The sequence below is a fragment of the Asparagus officinalis genome, chromosome 5, assembly GCF_001876935.1.
Source record: "Asparagus officinalis chromosome 5, Aspof.V1, whole genome shotgun sequence".
Lineage (NCBI taxonomy): Eukaryota > Viridiplantae > Streptophyta > Magnoliopsida > Asparagales > Asparagaceae > Asparagus > Asparagus officinalis.
The window spans coordinates 115,119,286-115,138,073 of record NC_033798.1 but is presented as its reverse complement, the minus strand read 5'-3'; the positions used below and the strand labels follow the sequence as shown (position 1 = coordinate 115,138,073).

The following is an 18,788-nucleotide window of genomic DNA, read 5'->3' as shown; positions in this document are numbered from 1 at the left end:
ATCTTTATCGGATCTCTCCGCAACTGAAGCGTTCTGGTCCCAGTTATCTGTTTCCTTCCATTTTGCTCGCCGTCGCTATGTGAAGCTTGTTGATACATTGTTTTGTTTTCTTGTACGTAATGTTGGCGTCGTCCTGTTGATGTATCTTGGCTTGTTATTATAATCCGACTTATAAACAGTTCTCTACTTTTTTTTTTTGGGTTGATCTCGTGATTGTTGAACATTTTGCTTCGTGGAAAATTGCGGATAGCTCCTCATCTAAATAAATGTGAACCACAGAATTGTCTGTTTGTCATACTTTCATGAATTTGATTTTTTCGGTGGAACGTCTGTTTGACGATAATAATAAAAAAAGATTATGATCTTGAATAACCAGTTTAACTAAATTCAAATGGACGCTTTTGATTCACAGTGAAGTATGTAATTGTATTAAGACGCTTTCTCATATAGAAGGGGGATCCAGATTCTCCTCGATTAGGTAGTAACCGGAGAGGGTCTGATTCTCTCAATTGTTATCATCTATCTCAATTCAAATGGACGAAAACATATCACCTAAGGTTCCCATTTCCATCTCGAAACCAATTTGGTCTTGAGAACCACTTTAGTCAAAACCATTATATGTGATAGTGAAAATTTTACATGGTGTGATCTCATCCATTAAAATTGAGATAGACGGCAAGAATGGAGAGGATTTGAATCCATAGAAGGGTGACGCGTATCTTAATTATAATGTAGGCGATAAAAAATTCATATGATTTTTGCTTATTAAGCAATGGCTCAAGCCCATAGCAGATAAAGGTACAACATTAATACATAGTTATTATGCAATTCCGTGAGCTAGCTACATATAGGACCAATTATCTTTATTAATGAGGTAAACAATTATCTCTTAAGTAGTGATTTTTCTTCTCTGTTTTAAGGAGGGTTTAAGTAGTGCTCCTCCTCGTCATCCTTTTTATGATGTAAACTAGTTCCTGCAAAAAAGAAATTTTTTTTTACACATTCTTTTCCTATTACTAGAGACCCATGTTAACCCAAATCCCACCGTCAAAAGATATCATTAATTGAATATTGTTTAGTCCAAATGTGTTCTGTTTGAGTTCTGAACTTAATGATGTATATGTCTAGCTGGCCTAATCATTATGAAGCTAGGAAACACAACGCATGTGATGATGCCCATTGGTAGGTGCGACCCATGTGGTACTAAACAAAGGGGATCAAACCCAACGCATGACAACTACACATAGCCTCAACTCCTCATATCAATTTCATATGTATGTATGTATGACCATACATAAAGGTGAGAAGTACCATGTGGTTAGTGAAATTTCTAATTTAAAAAACCAAAGCCAAGAGAGGTCACTCATGTCAAATTCAATCCTCGTAATCTTTCATGCTAAATATTCCAAATCAAGGCACATGGCAGCCCATCTTCCAGCTCTCAGCAGGACATACAAAAGAGACAGTCCAACAACAATGATCTCATTCCTCTTTTAGTGACACCGTAAAAGTGTGGTGACCACTTTTTCTATTGTTGGTAGCTACAATATTTTTATGAGAGTCCTATTTTTTTTATTTATATATAAGGGTTGCTGTTAATCAAATTTGTTTATCCATAATTTGTTTGAGAGAACTTGGACCTTTCAGGAAGTATAAGATGAGTATTAAATCCCGCTCAAGAAAACAGTTGTCCTCCACCTGTAATAAAGAGATTAGGAAAGTTTTACTATCCATGTGAAGCTAAACTCCATACACTCATTACATCCGTATCTTGTTTCTATTATTTGTCTCCGTACTGAATTCCTAAAATATATTATGAATTCTACGGGTCAATTGAAAATACATCCTTTACGTCGAATGGGATTAGCCACTAGATATTCAATTAGCCGTTAATTTTTGATGTTAAAACCGAGTTATTTTTGCGTTATTTCTACTCATCGTATAGATGTCAATATTGTCGCGCGCCTTTGCGGAAGCCTTGCACGAACTCACAACGAACCTGTGATCACGAGTAGAAGAAAGACAAACTCTTGCACAAATCCAACCAATAAAGCCAAATCAATCCAAACACAGAGATATACGTGGTTCGGCAATTTGCCTACGTCCACGGGGAGAGGATGGGGAGATTTCACTAAATCAAGGAGAGTACAAAGGGTTACAATCACACAAATTCTCTCAAACTAACCCTCAACCAAAGATCTCACCTTGCTCACAATATCTCCCTCTCACAATGCTCAAAAGATTCCTCAATCTCTGATATTTTAACCTCACAAATCGTTTCCCTATTTATACCAAAACAAAACCCCAATCAGACTGCAAATAGGAAACCTACGTATGCAAAAAACCCGTCGTAAGTCGACTTAACAGAGCTCACAAGTCGACTTGACAGAGAGAAAATCAACAACTGGAGAACACTTCATAAGTCGACTTAACAGTCATGCTAAGTCGACTTGACAGAGGCTAAAATCACAATTCGGCTGCAGATCGTAAGTCGACTCGTGCACAGTGCATGAGTCGACTTATGCCAGTTTTTCTGGTTTTTCTGATTCTTTTCCTGATTTCTCCACAATTCTCCACCTCGGCGAATTTTGCCAAAAAATGAGCCGACACCAAACCAAGAGCATCAATGTGTCGTCTCTCCAAATACGGCTGCACCACCATGGTTGCCTACGTACCCCCTCTCCCAAGGGATCAAGCCGCCCGTAGTTCATCCAAATGGCCGTCAACGGCCTCAACAATCACAAATATTCAACAAGTTTCTGCAATGATCAAACTTGTTGCTTGGAACCACCTTCGTGAGCATATCCGCCGGATTATCCTTCGTATGGACCTTCACAATCTCCACATCGCCATCTTCAAGAACATCTCGAACGAAGTGATAACGAACGTCAATGTGCTTCGTCCTCGCATGAAAAACCTGATTCTTCGCCAAATATATAGCACTCATGCTATCACAATGAATAGTGACGGATCGCTGCGATATACCAAGTTCTTCCAGAAGTCCTCGAAGCCAAATAGCCTCCTTCACAGCCTCCGTAACTGCCATATACTCTGCCTCCGTCGTAGACAAAGCCACCGTCGACTGTAAGGTGCATCTCCAACACACCGGCGCACGGGTCAAGGTGAACACATACCCCGTTGTAGATCGGCGCTTATCCAAATCCCCGGCATAATCCGAATCAACATAGCCAATGCATAACTGCCCACCTGTAGTGTCCCGCTCATAAACCAAACCAACATTGAGCGTACCTAGAATGTACCTCAAAATCCATCTCACGGCATCCCAATGACCCACTCCTGGATCGTGCATGTATCTCGACACCATGCTCACTGCCTGTGACAAATCCGGCCTCGTACATACCATCGCGTACATCAAGCTCCCAACTGCGCTCGCATATGGAGTCTTCGACATCAACTCACGGTCTTCAACTGACTTCGGTGAAAGGTCAGCTGAAAGCTTCAAATGGGCTCCCAACGGTACACTAACTGGCTTCGTATCCATGCTAACATGGAATCGCTGTAGAACCTTCTTCAAATAAGCCACCTGTGTCAAACAAATTCTGCCCTTCTTCTTGTCTCTGCCGATCTCCATCCCTAAAATGCGCTTCGCCTCGCCCAAGTCCTTCATCTCAAACTCATTCGAAAGCTGAATCTTCAACTCATCTATAGCTGACCTGGAACTTGAAGCAACCAACATGTCATCGACATAAAGCAATAAATAAATGTACGCACCTCCTCTCAACTTGCGAAAATACACGCAAGGATCAAACTGGCTCCGAGTGTACGAATGACCAAGCATAAAACCATCAAATCGCCTATACCACTGTCGAGGAGACTGCTTCAAACCGTATAGCGATTTCTTTAGCCTGCAAACCAACTTATCTTTCCCTGCAGCTCGGAATCCCAATGGCTGAGTCATATATATTTCTTCATCAAGATCACCATGAAGAAATGCTGTCTTCACATCCAACTGATCTAACTCCAATCCATACTGTGCCACCAAAGCTAGCAAAATCCGAATCGACGAATGCTTCACCACCGGAGAGAAAACCTCATTGTAATCAATACCTTCCTCCTGTGCATAGCCCTTCGCAACCAACCTAGCCTTGAACCTCACTGGAGTGCCCTCAATGCCCTCCTTCTTCGTGTACACCCACTTGCACCCAATCGCCTTCCGCCCCTTTGGAAGCTCTACAAGCTTCCATGTATCGTTCTTGTGAAGAGACTCCATCTCCTCCTGCATAGCCACCTGCCACGAATCAGCCTCCGAACTCTGCTCGGCCTCTCTGAATGTAGTAGGCACCATCTCATCGATACTCTCCACCGGAAGTGCATATGCAACTGTGTCGGCATACCGTGCTGGCACCCGTATGTCTCTCCTCTGTCTCCGTGCCGCAATAGAATCCTGAACCTGAGCCGTCGGTCCCTGATCCTGCTCATGAGTACCCGTATCCTCCGCATCACCGTCGTGCTCGCCTGGCGTCACCTCAGTCGGCACTCTCATGGATACTGCACTATCTGGACTCTGTGGAGCTGCATCAATCTCCACCACCTGCGAAATCTCCTCTGTCGGGTTGCTCTCCACCTGATGAGAGCTGGGAAGCTTCAAGATAGAAGCCTCATCGAATGTGACGTCCCTACTCAGCACAATCTTCTTATCAACTGGATCCCAAAGCTTGTATCCCTTGACACCACGCTTGAATCCTACAAATATGGCCTTCCTAGCTCGAGGTTCCAACTTATCAGTTCTAACATGATAATATGCAGGGCAACCAAATACCTTAAGCTGGTCATAGTCATGTGCTGTCTCTCCCGACCACATCTCCATAGGGGTCTTCCCCTCAATCGCAGATGAAGGCAGCCTGTTAATGAGGTGGCTCGCATAAGAAAGTGCCTCAGCCCAAAAGATCTTCTCCAAACCACTATGCGCCAATAAACATCGAATCTTCTCCAGCAAAGACCGATTCAATCTCTCCGCCACCCCATTCTGCTGCGGTGTATGACTAACTGTGAAGTGCCTCTCTATGCCCTCGTCTCGACATAGCTGCAGAAAGGGGTCTGAGGTATACTCGCCGCCGTTGTCGGATCGCAACGTCTTGATCTTTCTCCCAGTCTGCAGTTCCAATCTCTTCTTCCACTCCACAAACAAATCTAGGACTTCACTCTTATGCTTCATGGTGTACACCCAACATCGCCTAGAATAGTCATCAACGAACGTGACGAACCAATGTCGACCACCAAGTGATGCCGTCTTAGTGGGACCCCAAACATCTGTGTGCACGTAGTCCAAGATGCCCCTCGTCCTATGAATGGCCGTCCCGAACTTCACCTTCGTCTTCTTGCCAAGTACACAGTGCTCACAGAATTCTACTTTACCACTCTTGGCTCCCTTCAAAAGCCCCTGCTTGCACAATGCCTGCAGTGACTTTTCACCTGTATGCCCTAGCCTGTAGTGCCAAAGTCTGCTCATGTCCGCCTCTGAAATCGCCGAAGCAACCTGGCCAATCTCGGTGCTCCCCTTCAGATAATATAAATTATGATTTCGGACTCCCTTCATCACCACCAAAGATCCCTTAGTAACCTTTGCTACAGCATCCTCAAAGGTCACCCTGAATCCCTTCGCCTCCAAAGCCCCCACTGAGATAAGATTCTTCTTAAGTTGAGGAACGAATCTCACCTCCTTCAGCTCACGGACTACTCCATCGTGCATCCGAATCCTCACAGTACCTATCCCACGAACGCCACAGGATTGATCATTTCCCATGACCACAACACCCCCATCGAGTCTCTCAAATGATGAGAACCAATCTCGCCTAGGAGTCACATGATAAGTAGCGCCAGAATCAAGCATCCACTCCGATGCATCCAAATGGTTCACCTCCGGAGTAATCAAAAGAGAAAAGCTCGAATCATCGGAATCATCGCCTTTCGCAACATTCACCTCATTGGCCTTCGGGCCCTTATTCTTGCTATTCTCCTTTTCTTTGACTTTCGGGCAATCTCTTTTCCAATGTCCCTGCTCCTTGCAGAATGCACATTGATTCTTTCCAAGCTGGTGACGACCTCTTGACTTTGACCTCCCTCTGTTTCCACCTTTCTGATATGAGCTTCTACCTCTCGCCGACAAGGCCTCTCCTGAAGTACTAGCGCGGGAAGTCTCCTTATCCTTCCTCCTCAAATCATAGTTCGTCAATGCGTTAGTCACTTCACTATAAGTGATAGAAGATCTCCCGTTCAGCAACGTAAGCACGAAGGTATCATACTCCTCATCCGGTAAGGAGCCCAAAAGAATAATAGCCTTGTACTCATCTGTGATCTTCTCATCCACGTTCGCCAAGTCCGACAACAACTTAGTGTAGTTGTTCACATGAGCCGCAAGCGAGGTACCTCTGGACATCTGGAATCTGAATAACCTTCGCAGCAAGTGCAACCGGTTCTCAACACTCTTCGTAAGGTACTTATTGTTGAGAATTTCCCACATCTTCATCGCAGACGTCACCCCAATCACATCGTATTTCAGCTCCTGTTCCAAACAGGACCTGATCACCCCGCAAGCATTTCGATTCATCTTTTCCCATATCGCCTCTTCATATTTAGGTGGCCTCACATCGACCATGATGGTCTCCTCCAGATTTTGAGCATTGAGCGCATCCTGTACGTCGCTCATCCACAAACCAAAATTGATCTTGCCGTCATATTTCACAACACTAATCTTAGTGTTCTGAAAACCCACTTGAACTGTGCCTGTCATCTTGCTGCTTTCACCAATTACTTCACCCATAATCACAACTTCCAAATTGTAGAGAAAGATCCAAACTTTGAAAGAATAAGAAATTACCCAACTGAACCCTAGATTGGATTCCAAATAGAACTCCTAACCACACGAGGAAAGCGAGATCTTCAACGGCAACTTCAAACCCTAACTCCACCAAAGCCTAGAACTCCAAGAACCAAGCTTCAAACTGAATCTTCCTCCACCTAATCCAAAACCCTAGATCTGAATCTGAGCTCTGATACCACTTGTCGCGCGCCTTTGCGGAAGCCTTGCACGAACTCACAACGAACCTGTGATCACGAGTAGAAGAAAGACAAACTCTTGCACAAATCCAACCAATAAAGCCAAATCAATCCAAACACAGAGATATACGTGGTTCGGCAATTTGCCTACGTCCACGGGGAGAGGATGGGGAGATTTCACTAAATCAAGGAGAGTACAAAGGGTTACAATCACACAAATTCTCTCAAACTAACCCTCAACCAAAGATCTCACCTTGCTCACAATATCTCCCTCTCACAATGCTCAAAAGATTCCTCAATCTCTGATATTTTAACCTCACAAATCGTTTCCCTATTTATACCAAAACAAAACCCCAATCAGACTGCAAATAGGAAACCTACGTATGCAAAAAACCCGTCGTAAGTCGACTTAACAGAGCTCACAAGTCGACTTGACAGAGAGAAAATCAACAACTGGAGAACACTTCATAAGTCGACTTAACAGTCATGCTAAGTCGACTTGACAGAGGCTAAAATCACAATTCGGCTGCAGATCGTAAGTCGACTCGTGCACAGTGCATGAGTCGACTTATGCCAGTTTTTCTGGTTTTTCTGATTCTTTTCCTGATTTCTCCACAAATATGTCATGAGTTTGGATGTGAATGTGCCTATTAATCATATATTTATTATTGAATAGCTGAAGCATCATCGCACCTCCAGTGTCCAGTTCAGCCTATTGCATTTATCAAGCACATTGTTTTAATCATAGATTATTAAAAAATTAATCAAAAAAACAAGGTCTTGGTTGTAAGTTCTTTTTTTTTAAGAAAAACTTGGCAGCAAGTTCTTGTTTCTTATAATACAATCTCAACCGAAAGAACATCTATAATAATCTTCCAAAAGTACCCAGCTGGCCACTTAAGTACATGTAACATGATTAATGACAACATTATACAACACATCATACATGAATAAATCAACCCGGGCCGCTACCCATCCTGCCCGAATTCGAATTCAAGCTACATAAATCGCCCTCCCTCCTCTGCTCCTCTCAAACTCAAAGCCTCTCAAAGCCCAATTAAGATCAATTAACGCCCATTTACCAAATGGCTAAGTTTTCTGCTGTCTGTGTATATCTCCTGTTTGCCCTTGTAATGACCGGCATCTCGACGGCGATGGAGGCTCCTGCTCCGAGCCCAGTCTCTGCGGCCGCGGCTGTGTCCTCTCCATTTGCTGTTGCTATCATCTCCTTCGTGGTTGCGCTCATGATCTTTTTGGTTCATAATTGAAGAAATTTTGGTTGATTTGGTCAGATTGATTGATGTTGGGATGTAAATGAGAAATATGATAGTTCATATATATGTTGGGTTTACTTTCTCTTTGTCATGTTTGTTGGGCTAATGTGTGATGAAGTTCTATTGTATATCTCTCAATTGCTCATTCTCTAATCTGTTTGATTTTCTGAATTTAAGACTTCTCTTGTAAATTGTCATTTTTTTGTATTGTATTATTCATATTTTTTGCTAAAACTCAAAAGGTTTGATGATGTTCAAGGATTATAATTCCATATTTTTCTCATGTGTTCAGCAAATGTCTTTTTGATAGAGTAAACAAATATTAAGTATTCAAATGTCTTTTTGATAGAGTAAACAAATATTAAGTATTACGGAGCAAATCAAGGTATCCATAATTATAATCGATAAATTCATCAAACAAAAATTTCTAAAATATGAAAATAGAGATTGAAACAAAATTTCTATTATATCAAAATGGAGACGGTCAACGTAATTGCTCTGTGAAAAATAAAAAGTTGTAATTTATAATTGTTACGTAATTGCTCTGTGAAAAATAAAAAGTTGTAATTTATAATTGTTGGGGTTCTTTTCTGAGAAAAAGGCCTCTCCCGTATGCTACTTTGAGTGAAAAGCAGCAATGTATTCTTTAGGGCCCGTTTGGATGAGGTATTTTGCTCCGAAAATTAGGAGGAAAGCTGCCAAAATGATAGCTTTCCCCCAAAATCGGCAATTTTGGAGGAAAGCTGCCATTTTGACAATTTTCCTCCTAATTTTCGAAACAAAATATCACATCCAAACATGCCCTTAGTAAAAGGCAAAAGAATAGTTCGCTCTGAGCTCGCCAACCGGCTGCGTACGGTTGTAGGATCAAACTCAAAGAATTATAAAACCCACGGCGTCCGCAGAGTCCTGTATCCCAACCGATGTGGGACTAAAACTTAGTTTTGGTAAATAACGAACAAATTCTCTCCTCAAACCCAATTATTTTCAAAACTAGCTCTCTATGCATATTAGCATTAGAGCCCAGCCCAACCAGCCCAATAAATTACAGGCTTAGCCCAATCTCATATCACGAAAGAACGAGTTGAGCTTCCTTACTCTCTTCCTCTTCCAATGAGGAAGAGCACAAACTCCAAATTTAGGGTTAGCAAATTCCTCAAAAAATGGCGGGACGAAGAGAAGGAGAGCAAACAAAGGCGACGGCATCATCATCGACACCAACATCAAAAGCTTCGTCGACGGCGAGCAAGAGGATGACGGAATCGCTGGGATGGCTGACGGAGTCGACGTTGATGCCGAAGAAGCACAAGGCCATCGAGGGCGTCGGCGCCGCCTCGATCCTCGAGCTCAAGGCGCAGCTCTATCGATCACAGGAACAAGCTCGAAAGGATAAAGCTACCAATCCCAGTTCCCAAGAATTTCACCGCGCCAAGAAGAAGATCCTGCCCTCTGATGTATTGTCGACGAAGAACTCCGGCGTCGATTCCCGCGCTCGAAAGTATGTAGTTTTGTTCTGATTTTATTCTCATCAATCCCATTGTCGGCTAGTTTTGTTTCCTTTGGGTAGGTTGTTAGGCTAGGGTTTCAAAATTTATGCCTGAACCCCAATAAAAACCATGGCATAATACGGAGAGCCATTGTTATGTTGAAGGAACTGAGGTTTATTTGGAATTTTAGGGCTTGTGTTCTGAGGTAGAGAATGTGTAAGGAGGAGTGGGCTCAACTAAGTTAGAAGTGCCAATTTGGGAAGAAAGAAAATAGTATGTAATTTTTTCATGATGTTGTTATTGTCAATCCTATTGTTGGCTGAGTTAGTGCAATTTGCATGGGTTATTAGGTCTAAGGTTTCAAAACTTATCTGAACCCTAGTAAAGCAAGGCATAATACAACTTGACAAAGGGTATTTGAAACTGAGGATGTCAAGGGAGAAGATTGTCGCCATCAGATGATGCGGATAAATAAGTCGAAGGAACAAAGCTCCGAATGGCATATTAGCGCAAGGTCTGATGATTGTAGTGTATGAAAAAGTGCAATGAATGGAGGGAGAAATGCTAATTTGGAGAAGATAAAATTTTGGATGTAATTGTTGATCTACAAGGAAATTTTGACTAGTTGCAGTCAGGGCTAAGCTCAATGTTTACGTAATATGACCATTGTGCATGTGTAGTACTTTGCAAGTCCCCAACACTTTATATATACATTTTAAATCTGTTGTGCCTTTATGCATATGCTTCATAAGCTTCAAGTCAGGACATCTACTTAATATCAAACTCAATTCGTGTGTTAATGCTGGGATTGCAACTCTATTTTGATCATAAATTTTTTTATTAGGTTACTACCATATTGGTGGAGAATGGATCAAGTGGTATAAGTTGGTTGGAGAGTGGTAATTGGTGGAAATAGTGGTGTCAAAGTTAATTGGTGTGGCAGTGATGGGTCCTTGTTCGTCATAATGTGTAGCAAGTTGCCAAGTTCGCTTTAGGTGGTAAATTGGGTCCATAAATTATAGTTATCTTGTGGGCAGAAGGTGGATTTTGCTAAGTTTGATTCAATCATTCAAGCAACCTGACTTACAACAGAGACTTAGTTCTATATAAATTGTTGTCACGGTCTGCTGTATTGAATTTGGTGCTGCACATCGCTTAATATCTTTGCTTTATATTGCATATTGTGACCATGACTTTCAGTACATCTCAATCATGATATCCATATAATTAATCATGGTATATTGGCTATGATATGTCTATATTTCATCCTTTTGCTTCCTTTGAGAAGATACACATATCTTTAATCAATTAACTAAATTAGGTTTTACCCACCGCGACTGACTTGGACGGTTGGAAGGTTCCAATATGGCTCCCACGGTCTTGGGTAATATAATTAAATAAAAAAATGCTTTTCAATTGTTGAGGTGGATAATTCTTGTTCTCTGCCTCTCACATCCTAATCAGCTGTCTACAATAGTTTTTTTTTTGTTTGTTAAGGTGAAAATCATCACAAGTTTTCCTATGACTTTGCTAGATGAGTAAGGTCAATTTTGGTAGTGGTCATATGCACTGTGCCAATCTGTTCAAGAGAACAAAGGAATCTGTAGCTCTCTGAAGGCAGTAAGTTCAAATTTACTTTGTCAACTACTAGTCAGCTTCATACATGACTTGGGTACGTCGATTACTTTAGATGAGTATCAACATTTGTGCATGTGGTGCCTCTCTGTGTTGTCTTCAGGATCCCAGTTACCGTATAATAGTCATTCCAACTACAACCATATCGTGTATTATCACAATTTTCCTTTGCTGATAAACTTGTATTACTGTTGCTTATCCTATTTAGTAGATTTACAGGACAAGATTCTGGAAATGTTGGCAAGTTCTAGAAGGACATAGTCTAATTCTGAATCATGACGTGTCCTTGTGGGTAATTGGGGGATTTAAGAACTATTAGCTGAACAAGTTGTTGGGGATATACATCTGCCCACATTATGGTTTATGAAGGTTAATCTCAAGCCCTCTAGCATCATTGAGACCTGAATTCTGTGATAGTATTGGCATGTTATTTCTGCAGTAATCATCTGTTGATTTGTTCAGCTGTCTGTATTCAAATGAGGAATTTCAGCCATGAGGATGCTTTGAACTTCATTTTCATATGTTATGTACACCTTTATCAAAGTCTTAGTTGATTATTTGGTTGCACAATATTCACGCAAATTTTTTTCCTTTTGATGAATCCAGAGATAAGTTGGAGCTGAAAGCTGAAACCGATGGTTCAAAAAGTTATGCAGCTTTGGAAAAGAAGGCTGAATTATATGAAAAACTAGCTAGAGGTGAGCTTCCTGATGAGGAAGAAAAAGAAAAATACTGTGTGGACTTTTTCCGCAAAAGCATTACGCAGGATGAACAAGAAAAGCCAGAAATCCAAGATACTGAAGATGCCAAAGAAAATCAAAACGCTGAAACTGAAGATAACGATTTGCTAAATTCAAAATTATTAAGACCTGGAAGAACAGGTCTAACACTAGACAGTGATGAGCATAAGCGATTTGTGAGGTATGCTCCTTTCTTCTTCGGGTTATTCATTTGAGAATCTATGTTGGATAAATTTCATAAAGACCTCTTAATCTTCGGCGGTCTTGCACAGTAACGCGAAATCATATAAATCACGAAAACGTGTGAACTTTCAAAACTATACTAAACCCCATGGAATTATTGGATTTTTTCATAAACGGGGTGGAGTAAAATTCTAAAGCACTTCCCTTTTTAAAAACTTTTAACTATCATTGGGGTATTTAGAAATTATATTTAGTAGATAGGATAAAAAGTTGAAAAGTTTCACGTGAAGAACCATAACAAGTTAAAGTAACGGCTGTGTCAGTCATGGTACTTAGTGAGACAAATTCAGGGATTTTTCAATGATTTATGAAGTACAAGAGGATTATGTGCAGAACCACACAATTAAAAAAAAACAATTTACCCATGTATATATTATATGAATAATCTGAAGGAAATCAATTTTTTTAATCATTCAGGGAAGTCCATGAAGAGGTTAACCAGGCACGGCATGAGGTTACAACAGGAAAGTTGCGTCGTCAAGAGCAAGAGGCTGCTCGCAGGGAGAAACTAAAGCAAGCCTATCTTAGAAAACGGCTTGAGAAGCTGCTCGCTTCCAAAAAAGAAGCAGATGCTGCTAGCTCCGAGGCTCTTGGGGTTTAAATTGATTGAGCTTACGCGCTTCTGTAATTTATATGCTGGGTGCTTTGGTTGAGAATTTGTTAGGCCTTAAGGATGTACATTGTAGCTTTCTTGAAGCAGTAAGGTTTCCAAGAGAAGTAATTGTGCATAAGGAGCCAAAGCACAGTGATTTCTAAATTTGTTTTGTTCAGATTTAATGACCACCTGGGATTGTGTTTTGTACAGTTTGGAGCATCCTTTGGACCTTTGATATCTGAATGACTCTTGAGATTAGAAGGTGTTGTGTATGCTTACGCTATGACTTTCTGAATGCTCCGCGAATTATGTCTACTTTTTTTATACAGGAAAAATGTTTCTCTTTGTAATACTGATTATGACAACATCTTGCAATACTTATTATGACGGAGGTTGGAATTTTTCTTCTTTTTAATGAATTAGGTGCGTGTTAGCTATACTTTACCCCCTGCTATCCTCTATCTAAATCCCCTTTTTAATATTCAATGGATATAATATAGCATTCTATTTGTACATTTGAAATTGAAAAATAGTCTTCCTATTTGAATAATATACTAAGTAGACATTGAGCTCAAATGAAACCAAATCATAGTATGGTCATTTATATAAATTTTTTTTTTAAGGAAAATGAAAGATTAAAGTCGAAGATAGTTGCAATGCTGCATAGTATGGGTAGACATGGACCCGCGGATCAAAAAAAAGGGGTTCCCCCCTAGAAACCACCTTAACGGTAGGACACTTATATGGAAAACCACTTTTATTTTCAATTTATACAAAAATCACCTTTAAAGTAGGTTTTGCTGCAATCAATCACCTCATAGTTAGATTTTCACTTAAAAATAAAAAATAAGCTTAAAAAATTTAAGTTCAGGATACGTGAGTTGTATCTGAACAAAACCTAAACACTAAAAAAACGAGTCATGTACGTTAAATGTGAGTTTTTAAAGGTAATTTTGGGTTTAAGTGTAGAATTTAGCTAGGAGATAATTGATTCAACAAAAATTAGTTTTAGAAATAGTTTATATATAAATTAAAAATAAAAGATGGTTTCTGTATTATCACCCCATTTCTAAGTTGGTTTCTAGGGGAGTAAAAGAGGAGAAGAAAAAAAAAAGTAGACATGGTTGCCGTCCAGCCTCTCTTGGACCAACTACATTAGGGCCCGGCCCAACTACAACAGAAGAATCAGACGTCTGTACATACATGACAAGCCGAAGTCAAAGCAACCTCAGCCCAAGGATTCTCAAATCCCAGGGACCAAGCTCCCTGCTCTCTAAAAACCTAGTCCTGCTTCATCAACAACAATGGCATCCCAAGATCACCACCATCATCGACATCACGATCACACCCATGAGTAACCCAACCCGGCCCTTAACTCACAGTCTCCTTCTAAAAACCTTTGCTAAAATTTCCTCTTTATTTTTATTTTCTGGTGTTTGGAATTGAACAGAGGAGATCATCACCATCATGGGCATGGCTCATCCTCATTTGTGGGCCCCGACGGTAGGGTTTACCACTCTCACGACGGCCTGGCCCCACACTCCCACGAGCCCATCTACTCACCGGGCAGCTTCCCGTCCCGGGCCCAAGCTATCCCTTCTAGAGACTTCCGTGAGCGGGCCTTCACCGTCGGCATCGGCGGCCCGGTCGGCACTGGGTATTATGCACTTACCCCCTTGTCATTCTTTTTATTTGGTTCATAATATAATTTACTAGTTGCAATAATTCCTGCAGGAAGACCGCTCTGATGCTGGCGTTGTGCCGGTTCTTGCGAGATAAGTACAGTCTCGCGGCGGTAGGGATATGGCTTTTTCTGAGAAGTTTGCATCTTTTTATTGCTTAAAATTTGCATCTTTTGCTCTCTTTTTTTTTTTTTTTTTTGAAGTTTATGTTAGAGAACAAAAAGAAGAACTTTAGGTGTGGTTATGAGTTGAATTAACTGCAAATAGTGTGGCTTGGTAATTATTTTGTCTTGGAATTCTTGGTTCAGTAAGCTAGTAAGTTTTCGTAGGCAGAAGAGGGCGCACTTTTGCTCGGGTTTAAGTAAAAGTAAGATGTTTGTGAGCTGTTATATAGTTTTTGAGCCTTTTCCCTCTGTGGCCACTCAATGTATTGGTGATTTGACATGGATTCAGGTCCTCTCCCCTGACAAAAAGTAGTGAAGAGACGACTACTATAAACGGTTGATTGTAGTGGAGAGAATGACTACTATATCATAACCGTTGATTGGTTTGCTGGGCGGTTGTGATTTTTCCTTTCAGTGATGATGAGTGCTAGATTTGGAATGAAGCACAACCACTCACTAAACATATTAACGGCGTTAATTAAAGTAGTGGTCTCTCCACTACTTTTTTTGGTAGTGGAGAGGATCTGAATCCATTTGACATGGGCTAATCTTCAACAAATGAGGATTATATAAGTTTAGTCAGAGACTAGCTAATAGGTTACTGAATTTAGAGATGCTAAGGGCATAGGAATTATATGAATTTAACTCATATTCTACAACGGTTTGAAACAGCTGTATGAAAACTTACTCTCATAAGATATTAAGCTTGGAAGTGATGGTTGAACTATTTCTTGCAAATGTTTATGTAAACCGGGCTTAAAATTGTCGGAGCACCTATTTATGATGAACACATAAGAAATCTAAGGTAACTTATTTCTTTTTATTTTTTATATTTTTTTCTTTAATTGCTGTTGGTCTAGGATATCAATCCCTTAATGCTCAAAAGAGAGTTTTCTGTTTGATGAAAATTCTTATGAATCAGGTAACAAATGACATATTTACGAAGGAGGATGGTGAATTCTTAGTGAAGCATGGAGCACTTCCTGAAGAAAGAATCCGTGCTGTTGAAACAGGAGGGTGTCCACATGCAGCTATACGTGAAGATATAAGTATTAACCTGGGTCCTCTTGAAGAGCTGTCTAACTTGTACAAAGCAGATCTACTGCTTTGTGAATCTGGAGGAGGTAATTTCTTCTAACCAGTATGAATATCTAAAAAATTGTTTGACTTGGGAATGGGTGGTTAAACGCAGGGATGTTTTTAGAGTTGAACTTTGAAAATGATACATTAGTAAATTACTGACAAGTATGCTATTAGCATCGGAAGACCAGGGAAAATAACACAAACTTCAATTTGGTTGTTTATATCTTTTAAATAGAAGAGGTTGTTGGTCATCTCACATTATTGATCTTTTATCTGAGTGGAGCGAAATGAAACACATAATTGAACCATTTTGCATTTTGAAACCTTGACTGTGAATTTTGAGATGGTAATTTTTTGTATGAGCAAAACATGATACTACGTATGGAATGGGAACTGGGCTACCCTGTTCTGAAACTAGAAATGTATCTTGTCTCAGTTGAACTATTTAATTTGAGAAAAAAATTAGTTCAGATCCAAAATAAAAGATGTCCAAGGTGTTGAAGAGTGTTGTCATGAATACTCACACAGGCTCTCTTCTGAGTTGGTTCTCCATGTGAAAAATGGGAAAGGTGCAGCTATCAATTTCTTAGTCATAGTAGTAAGGCCGTATTCATACCTCACATAAGGGATGGATGAAGGCCGAATAATTGAAGCAATGTAAAGCAGGATGGTACAGTATTGGGAAGCAAGAAATAGATAGGGTAAACTTTACTTATCTTCCTCATGTTGTAAATGAGGAGTACATGACCATACATGAGGATGGGATTGAAGAGAACATAAATCCTTGGTGGACGTTACAGTGTTGGTTCTTATTTATAGAAGATGTGGAAGACCTTGCAAGTATAAGTCTTATGGTTGTTTTGAAGGTTAGTGGACTTCTTTTCTATAAGAAGATAGACCTCAGTGTAGAAAAGGCCACGCCTTCCCTGACCATTTGCATCCTGTTCTGTATTGATAAGAAACTTTTGGTCATTATCTAATAACCATTGGTAGCCAAATTAATTTGGATATGGCCCTTGTATTTCCCCCTTAGCGTGTGATGATTCAATCAATATGTCAACTTCATACTTGGCTGACTTACATGAAATCAGTATGGTCAACTGTTCCAATTTTCCCTTATACTTCATGTGAAATTATTTTTCTTTTCTCTTTCCATCTTTGTTTAGTGAACTTCTTCAATATTACAAATCTTTTCATTGCAAGGAAGTTTGCTGTTCTCAGAAACATAGGTTGCATTTATAGCTTGTTGGAACACTAGATGCTAACACCATATTGTCATATTCTTGTTTATGCAGATAACTTAGCTGCTAATTTCAGCAGAGAGTTGGCAGATTATATAATTTACATAATTGATGTTTCTGGTGGCGACAAAATACCAAGAAAAGGAGGTCCTGGAATTACCCAAGCAGATCTCCTGGTTCGCAATATTTTACTGTTAATTCTCCTCATTTGTCTTCCTCCAAAGATACATAATTTATAGGAATATTCTCTTAGTTTATCTTAAATTACTTTCTTGCGTTTAGGTAATAAATAAGACAGACCTGGCACCAGCTGTTGGAGCTGACTTGGCTGTCATGGAACGTGATGCTCTTCGGATGCGGGATGGAGGGCCTTTTGTGTTTGCTCAGGTTTGTTGGAGTATTCTACAGTTCTACTTCTAGTGTGTTTCTTTTTTTGGCAATTTTAATTCCCCATTTGCAGAATAACTTAGAGTCAGGAGAGAGTATATTTTTGTTATTGTTATCCCTAGACAAGATTCAACTCAATGCTGTTATTCAACAACTTGTGATATCTGTTGTAGGCATCATGGTTGGTTGTTGAATACAGAGCAAAGAATGTTCTCTCTTGTTCTATCCAGCTTATACAGATTAATCTTTAATTTTGAGCCAAAGAAGTGTTTGTCCTGTTGTTTTTCTCGGATTTGAAACTTCTGTGTGGAAAACGTAGTTTAATCTGTTTGAAGAAGTAGGGGGTTACTAAAAGGATTATCTTCTGTATTTATTCATCTGGTTTTTGGATGGAAAAGTTTTAAATGATGTTGAGGATGATTTGTGGAGCTAAATTTAAAACATTAACAACCTATAGCCAAATGTCGGCAACCATCTTTATTTACTGGTTATTTTCACCCACAAGCGCTTTCTTCTTTCTCTTGTTAGGCTAACCTTTATGTCTTTCCAATTTTCTCCCTTAAATTTAAACATAACCTGTATAGTTTCGAACCTGATTATGATTTCCCATTTCTTTTATTTTATGTTGTAACTAAGCATCTTTTCAGGGGTTTGGGTATATTTTCTTAGCATCTAGAAACTTACCCTTCTTGTTGGTTTTTGCTGATTGTGGTCAGTTGGTTTCTTTTATCTTAAAACTTTTTCCTCCTCCGATGAGTGAGACTTTATTCCAAGTCCAATATCATCACGAATATATTTAGCAGGGAGGTTTGCTTGTCAAGTTAAAAAAGTAAACATAACTTTCAATGTTTTGGGAACTTTGGGCCCAAATAAAATATTTTTAAAGAGTAGAGCAATACCTTGACCATCTCGCCTTCTAGCTACTTTCATGTCTACTGAAGGGATAAAACAGGTAGGGGGTTAGACAAATTCATCAATGATGCTGCGCAAGAGGGTTCACTGATATTTGTCTCTCGGGTAGACTTGGTGTTAAATGTGAGTATGCAAACCTTTAACCGAATAGAAAGGTTTCTCCAACTTTTCGATGTGCAATTCTTTAGTGTTGCTTCCAATTTTACACTTCCAACTTGACGAATGGGAACCTCCAATAAATGCAGCATATACTTATGACTGTCCGTCTTTGCACAATAAGTCTGGTTCCTCTTTTTATACACATTCTAATCAAGTTCGCTGAGATTAA

General features: G+C 40.0%; 2 protein-coding genes across 2 annotated transcripts in view; both read left to right on the top strand.

Moving 5' to 3' along the window:
- LOC109840802 (uncharacterized protein At4g18257-like) lies at positions 9,359 to 13,372 on the top strand. The gene is made up of 3 exons (XM_020409576.1): positions 9,359 to 9,789; positions 12,020 to 12,334; positions 12,814 to 13,372. Exons 1-3 carry the CDS (start codon positions 9,455 to 9,457, stop codon positions 12,995 to 12,997), a joined length of 834 nt encoding a protein of 277 aa, XP_020265165.1. The 5' UTR covers positions 9,359 to 9,454; the 3' UTR covers positions 12,998 to 13,372.
- The window catches only part of LOC109840801 (urease accessory protein G), a 5,416-nt gene continuing 826 nt past the window's right edge, over positions 14,199 to 18,788 (top strand). Inside the window, exons 1-6 of the mRNA XM_020409575.1 lie at positions 14,199 to 14,345; positions 14,442 to 14,648; positions 14,726 to 14,786; positions 15,760 to 15,961; positions 17,216 to 17,337; positions 17,444 to 17,548. Coding sequence (XP_020265164.1) covers positions 14,296 to 14,345; positions 14,442 to 14,648; positions 14,726 to 14,786; positions 15,760 to 15,961; positions 17,216 to 17,337; positions 17,444 to 17,548 — 747 coding nt within the window. The 5' untranslated portion in view covers positions 14,199 to 14,295. The remainder of the gene's footprint in view (positions 14,346 to 14,441; positions 14,649 to 14,725; positions 14,787 to 15,759; positions 15,962 to 17,215; positions 17,338 to 17,443; positions 17,549 to 18,788) is intronic.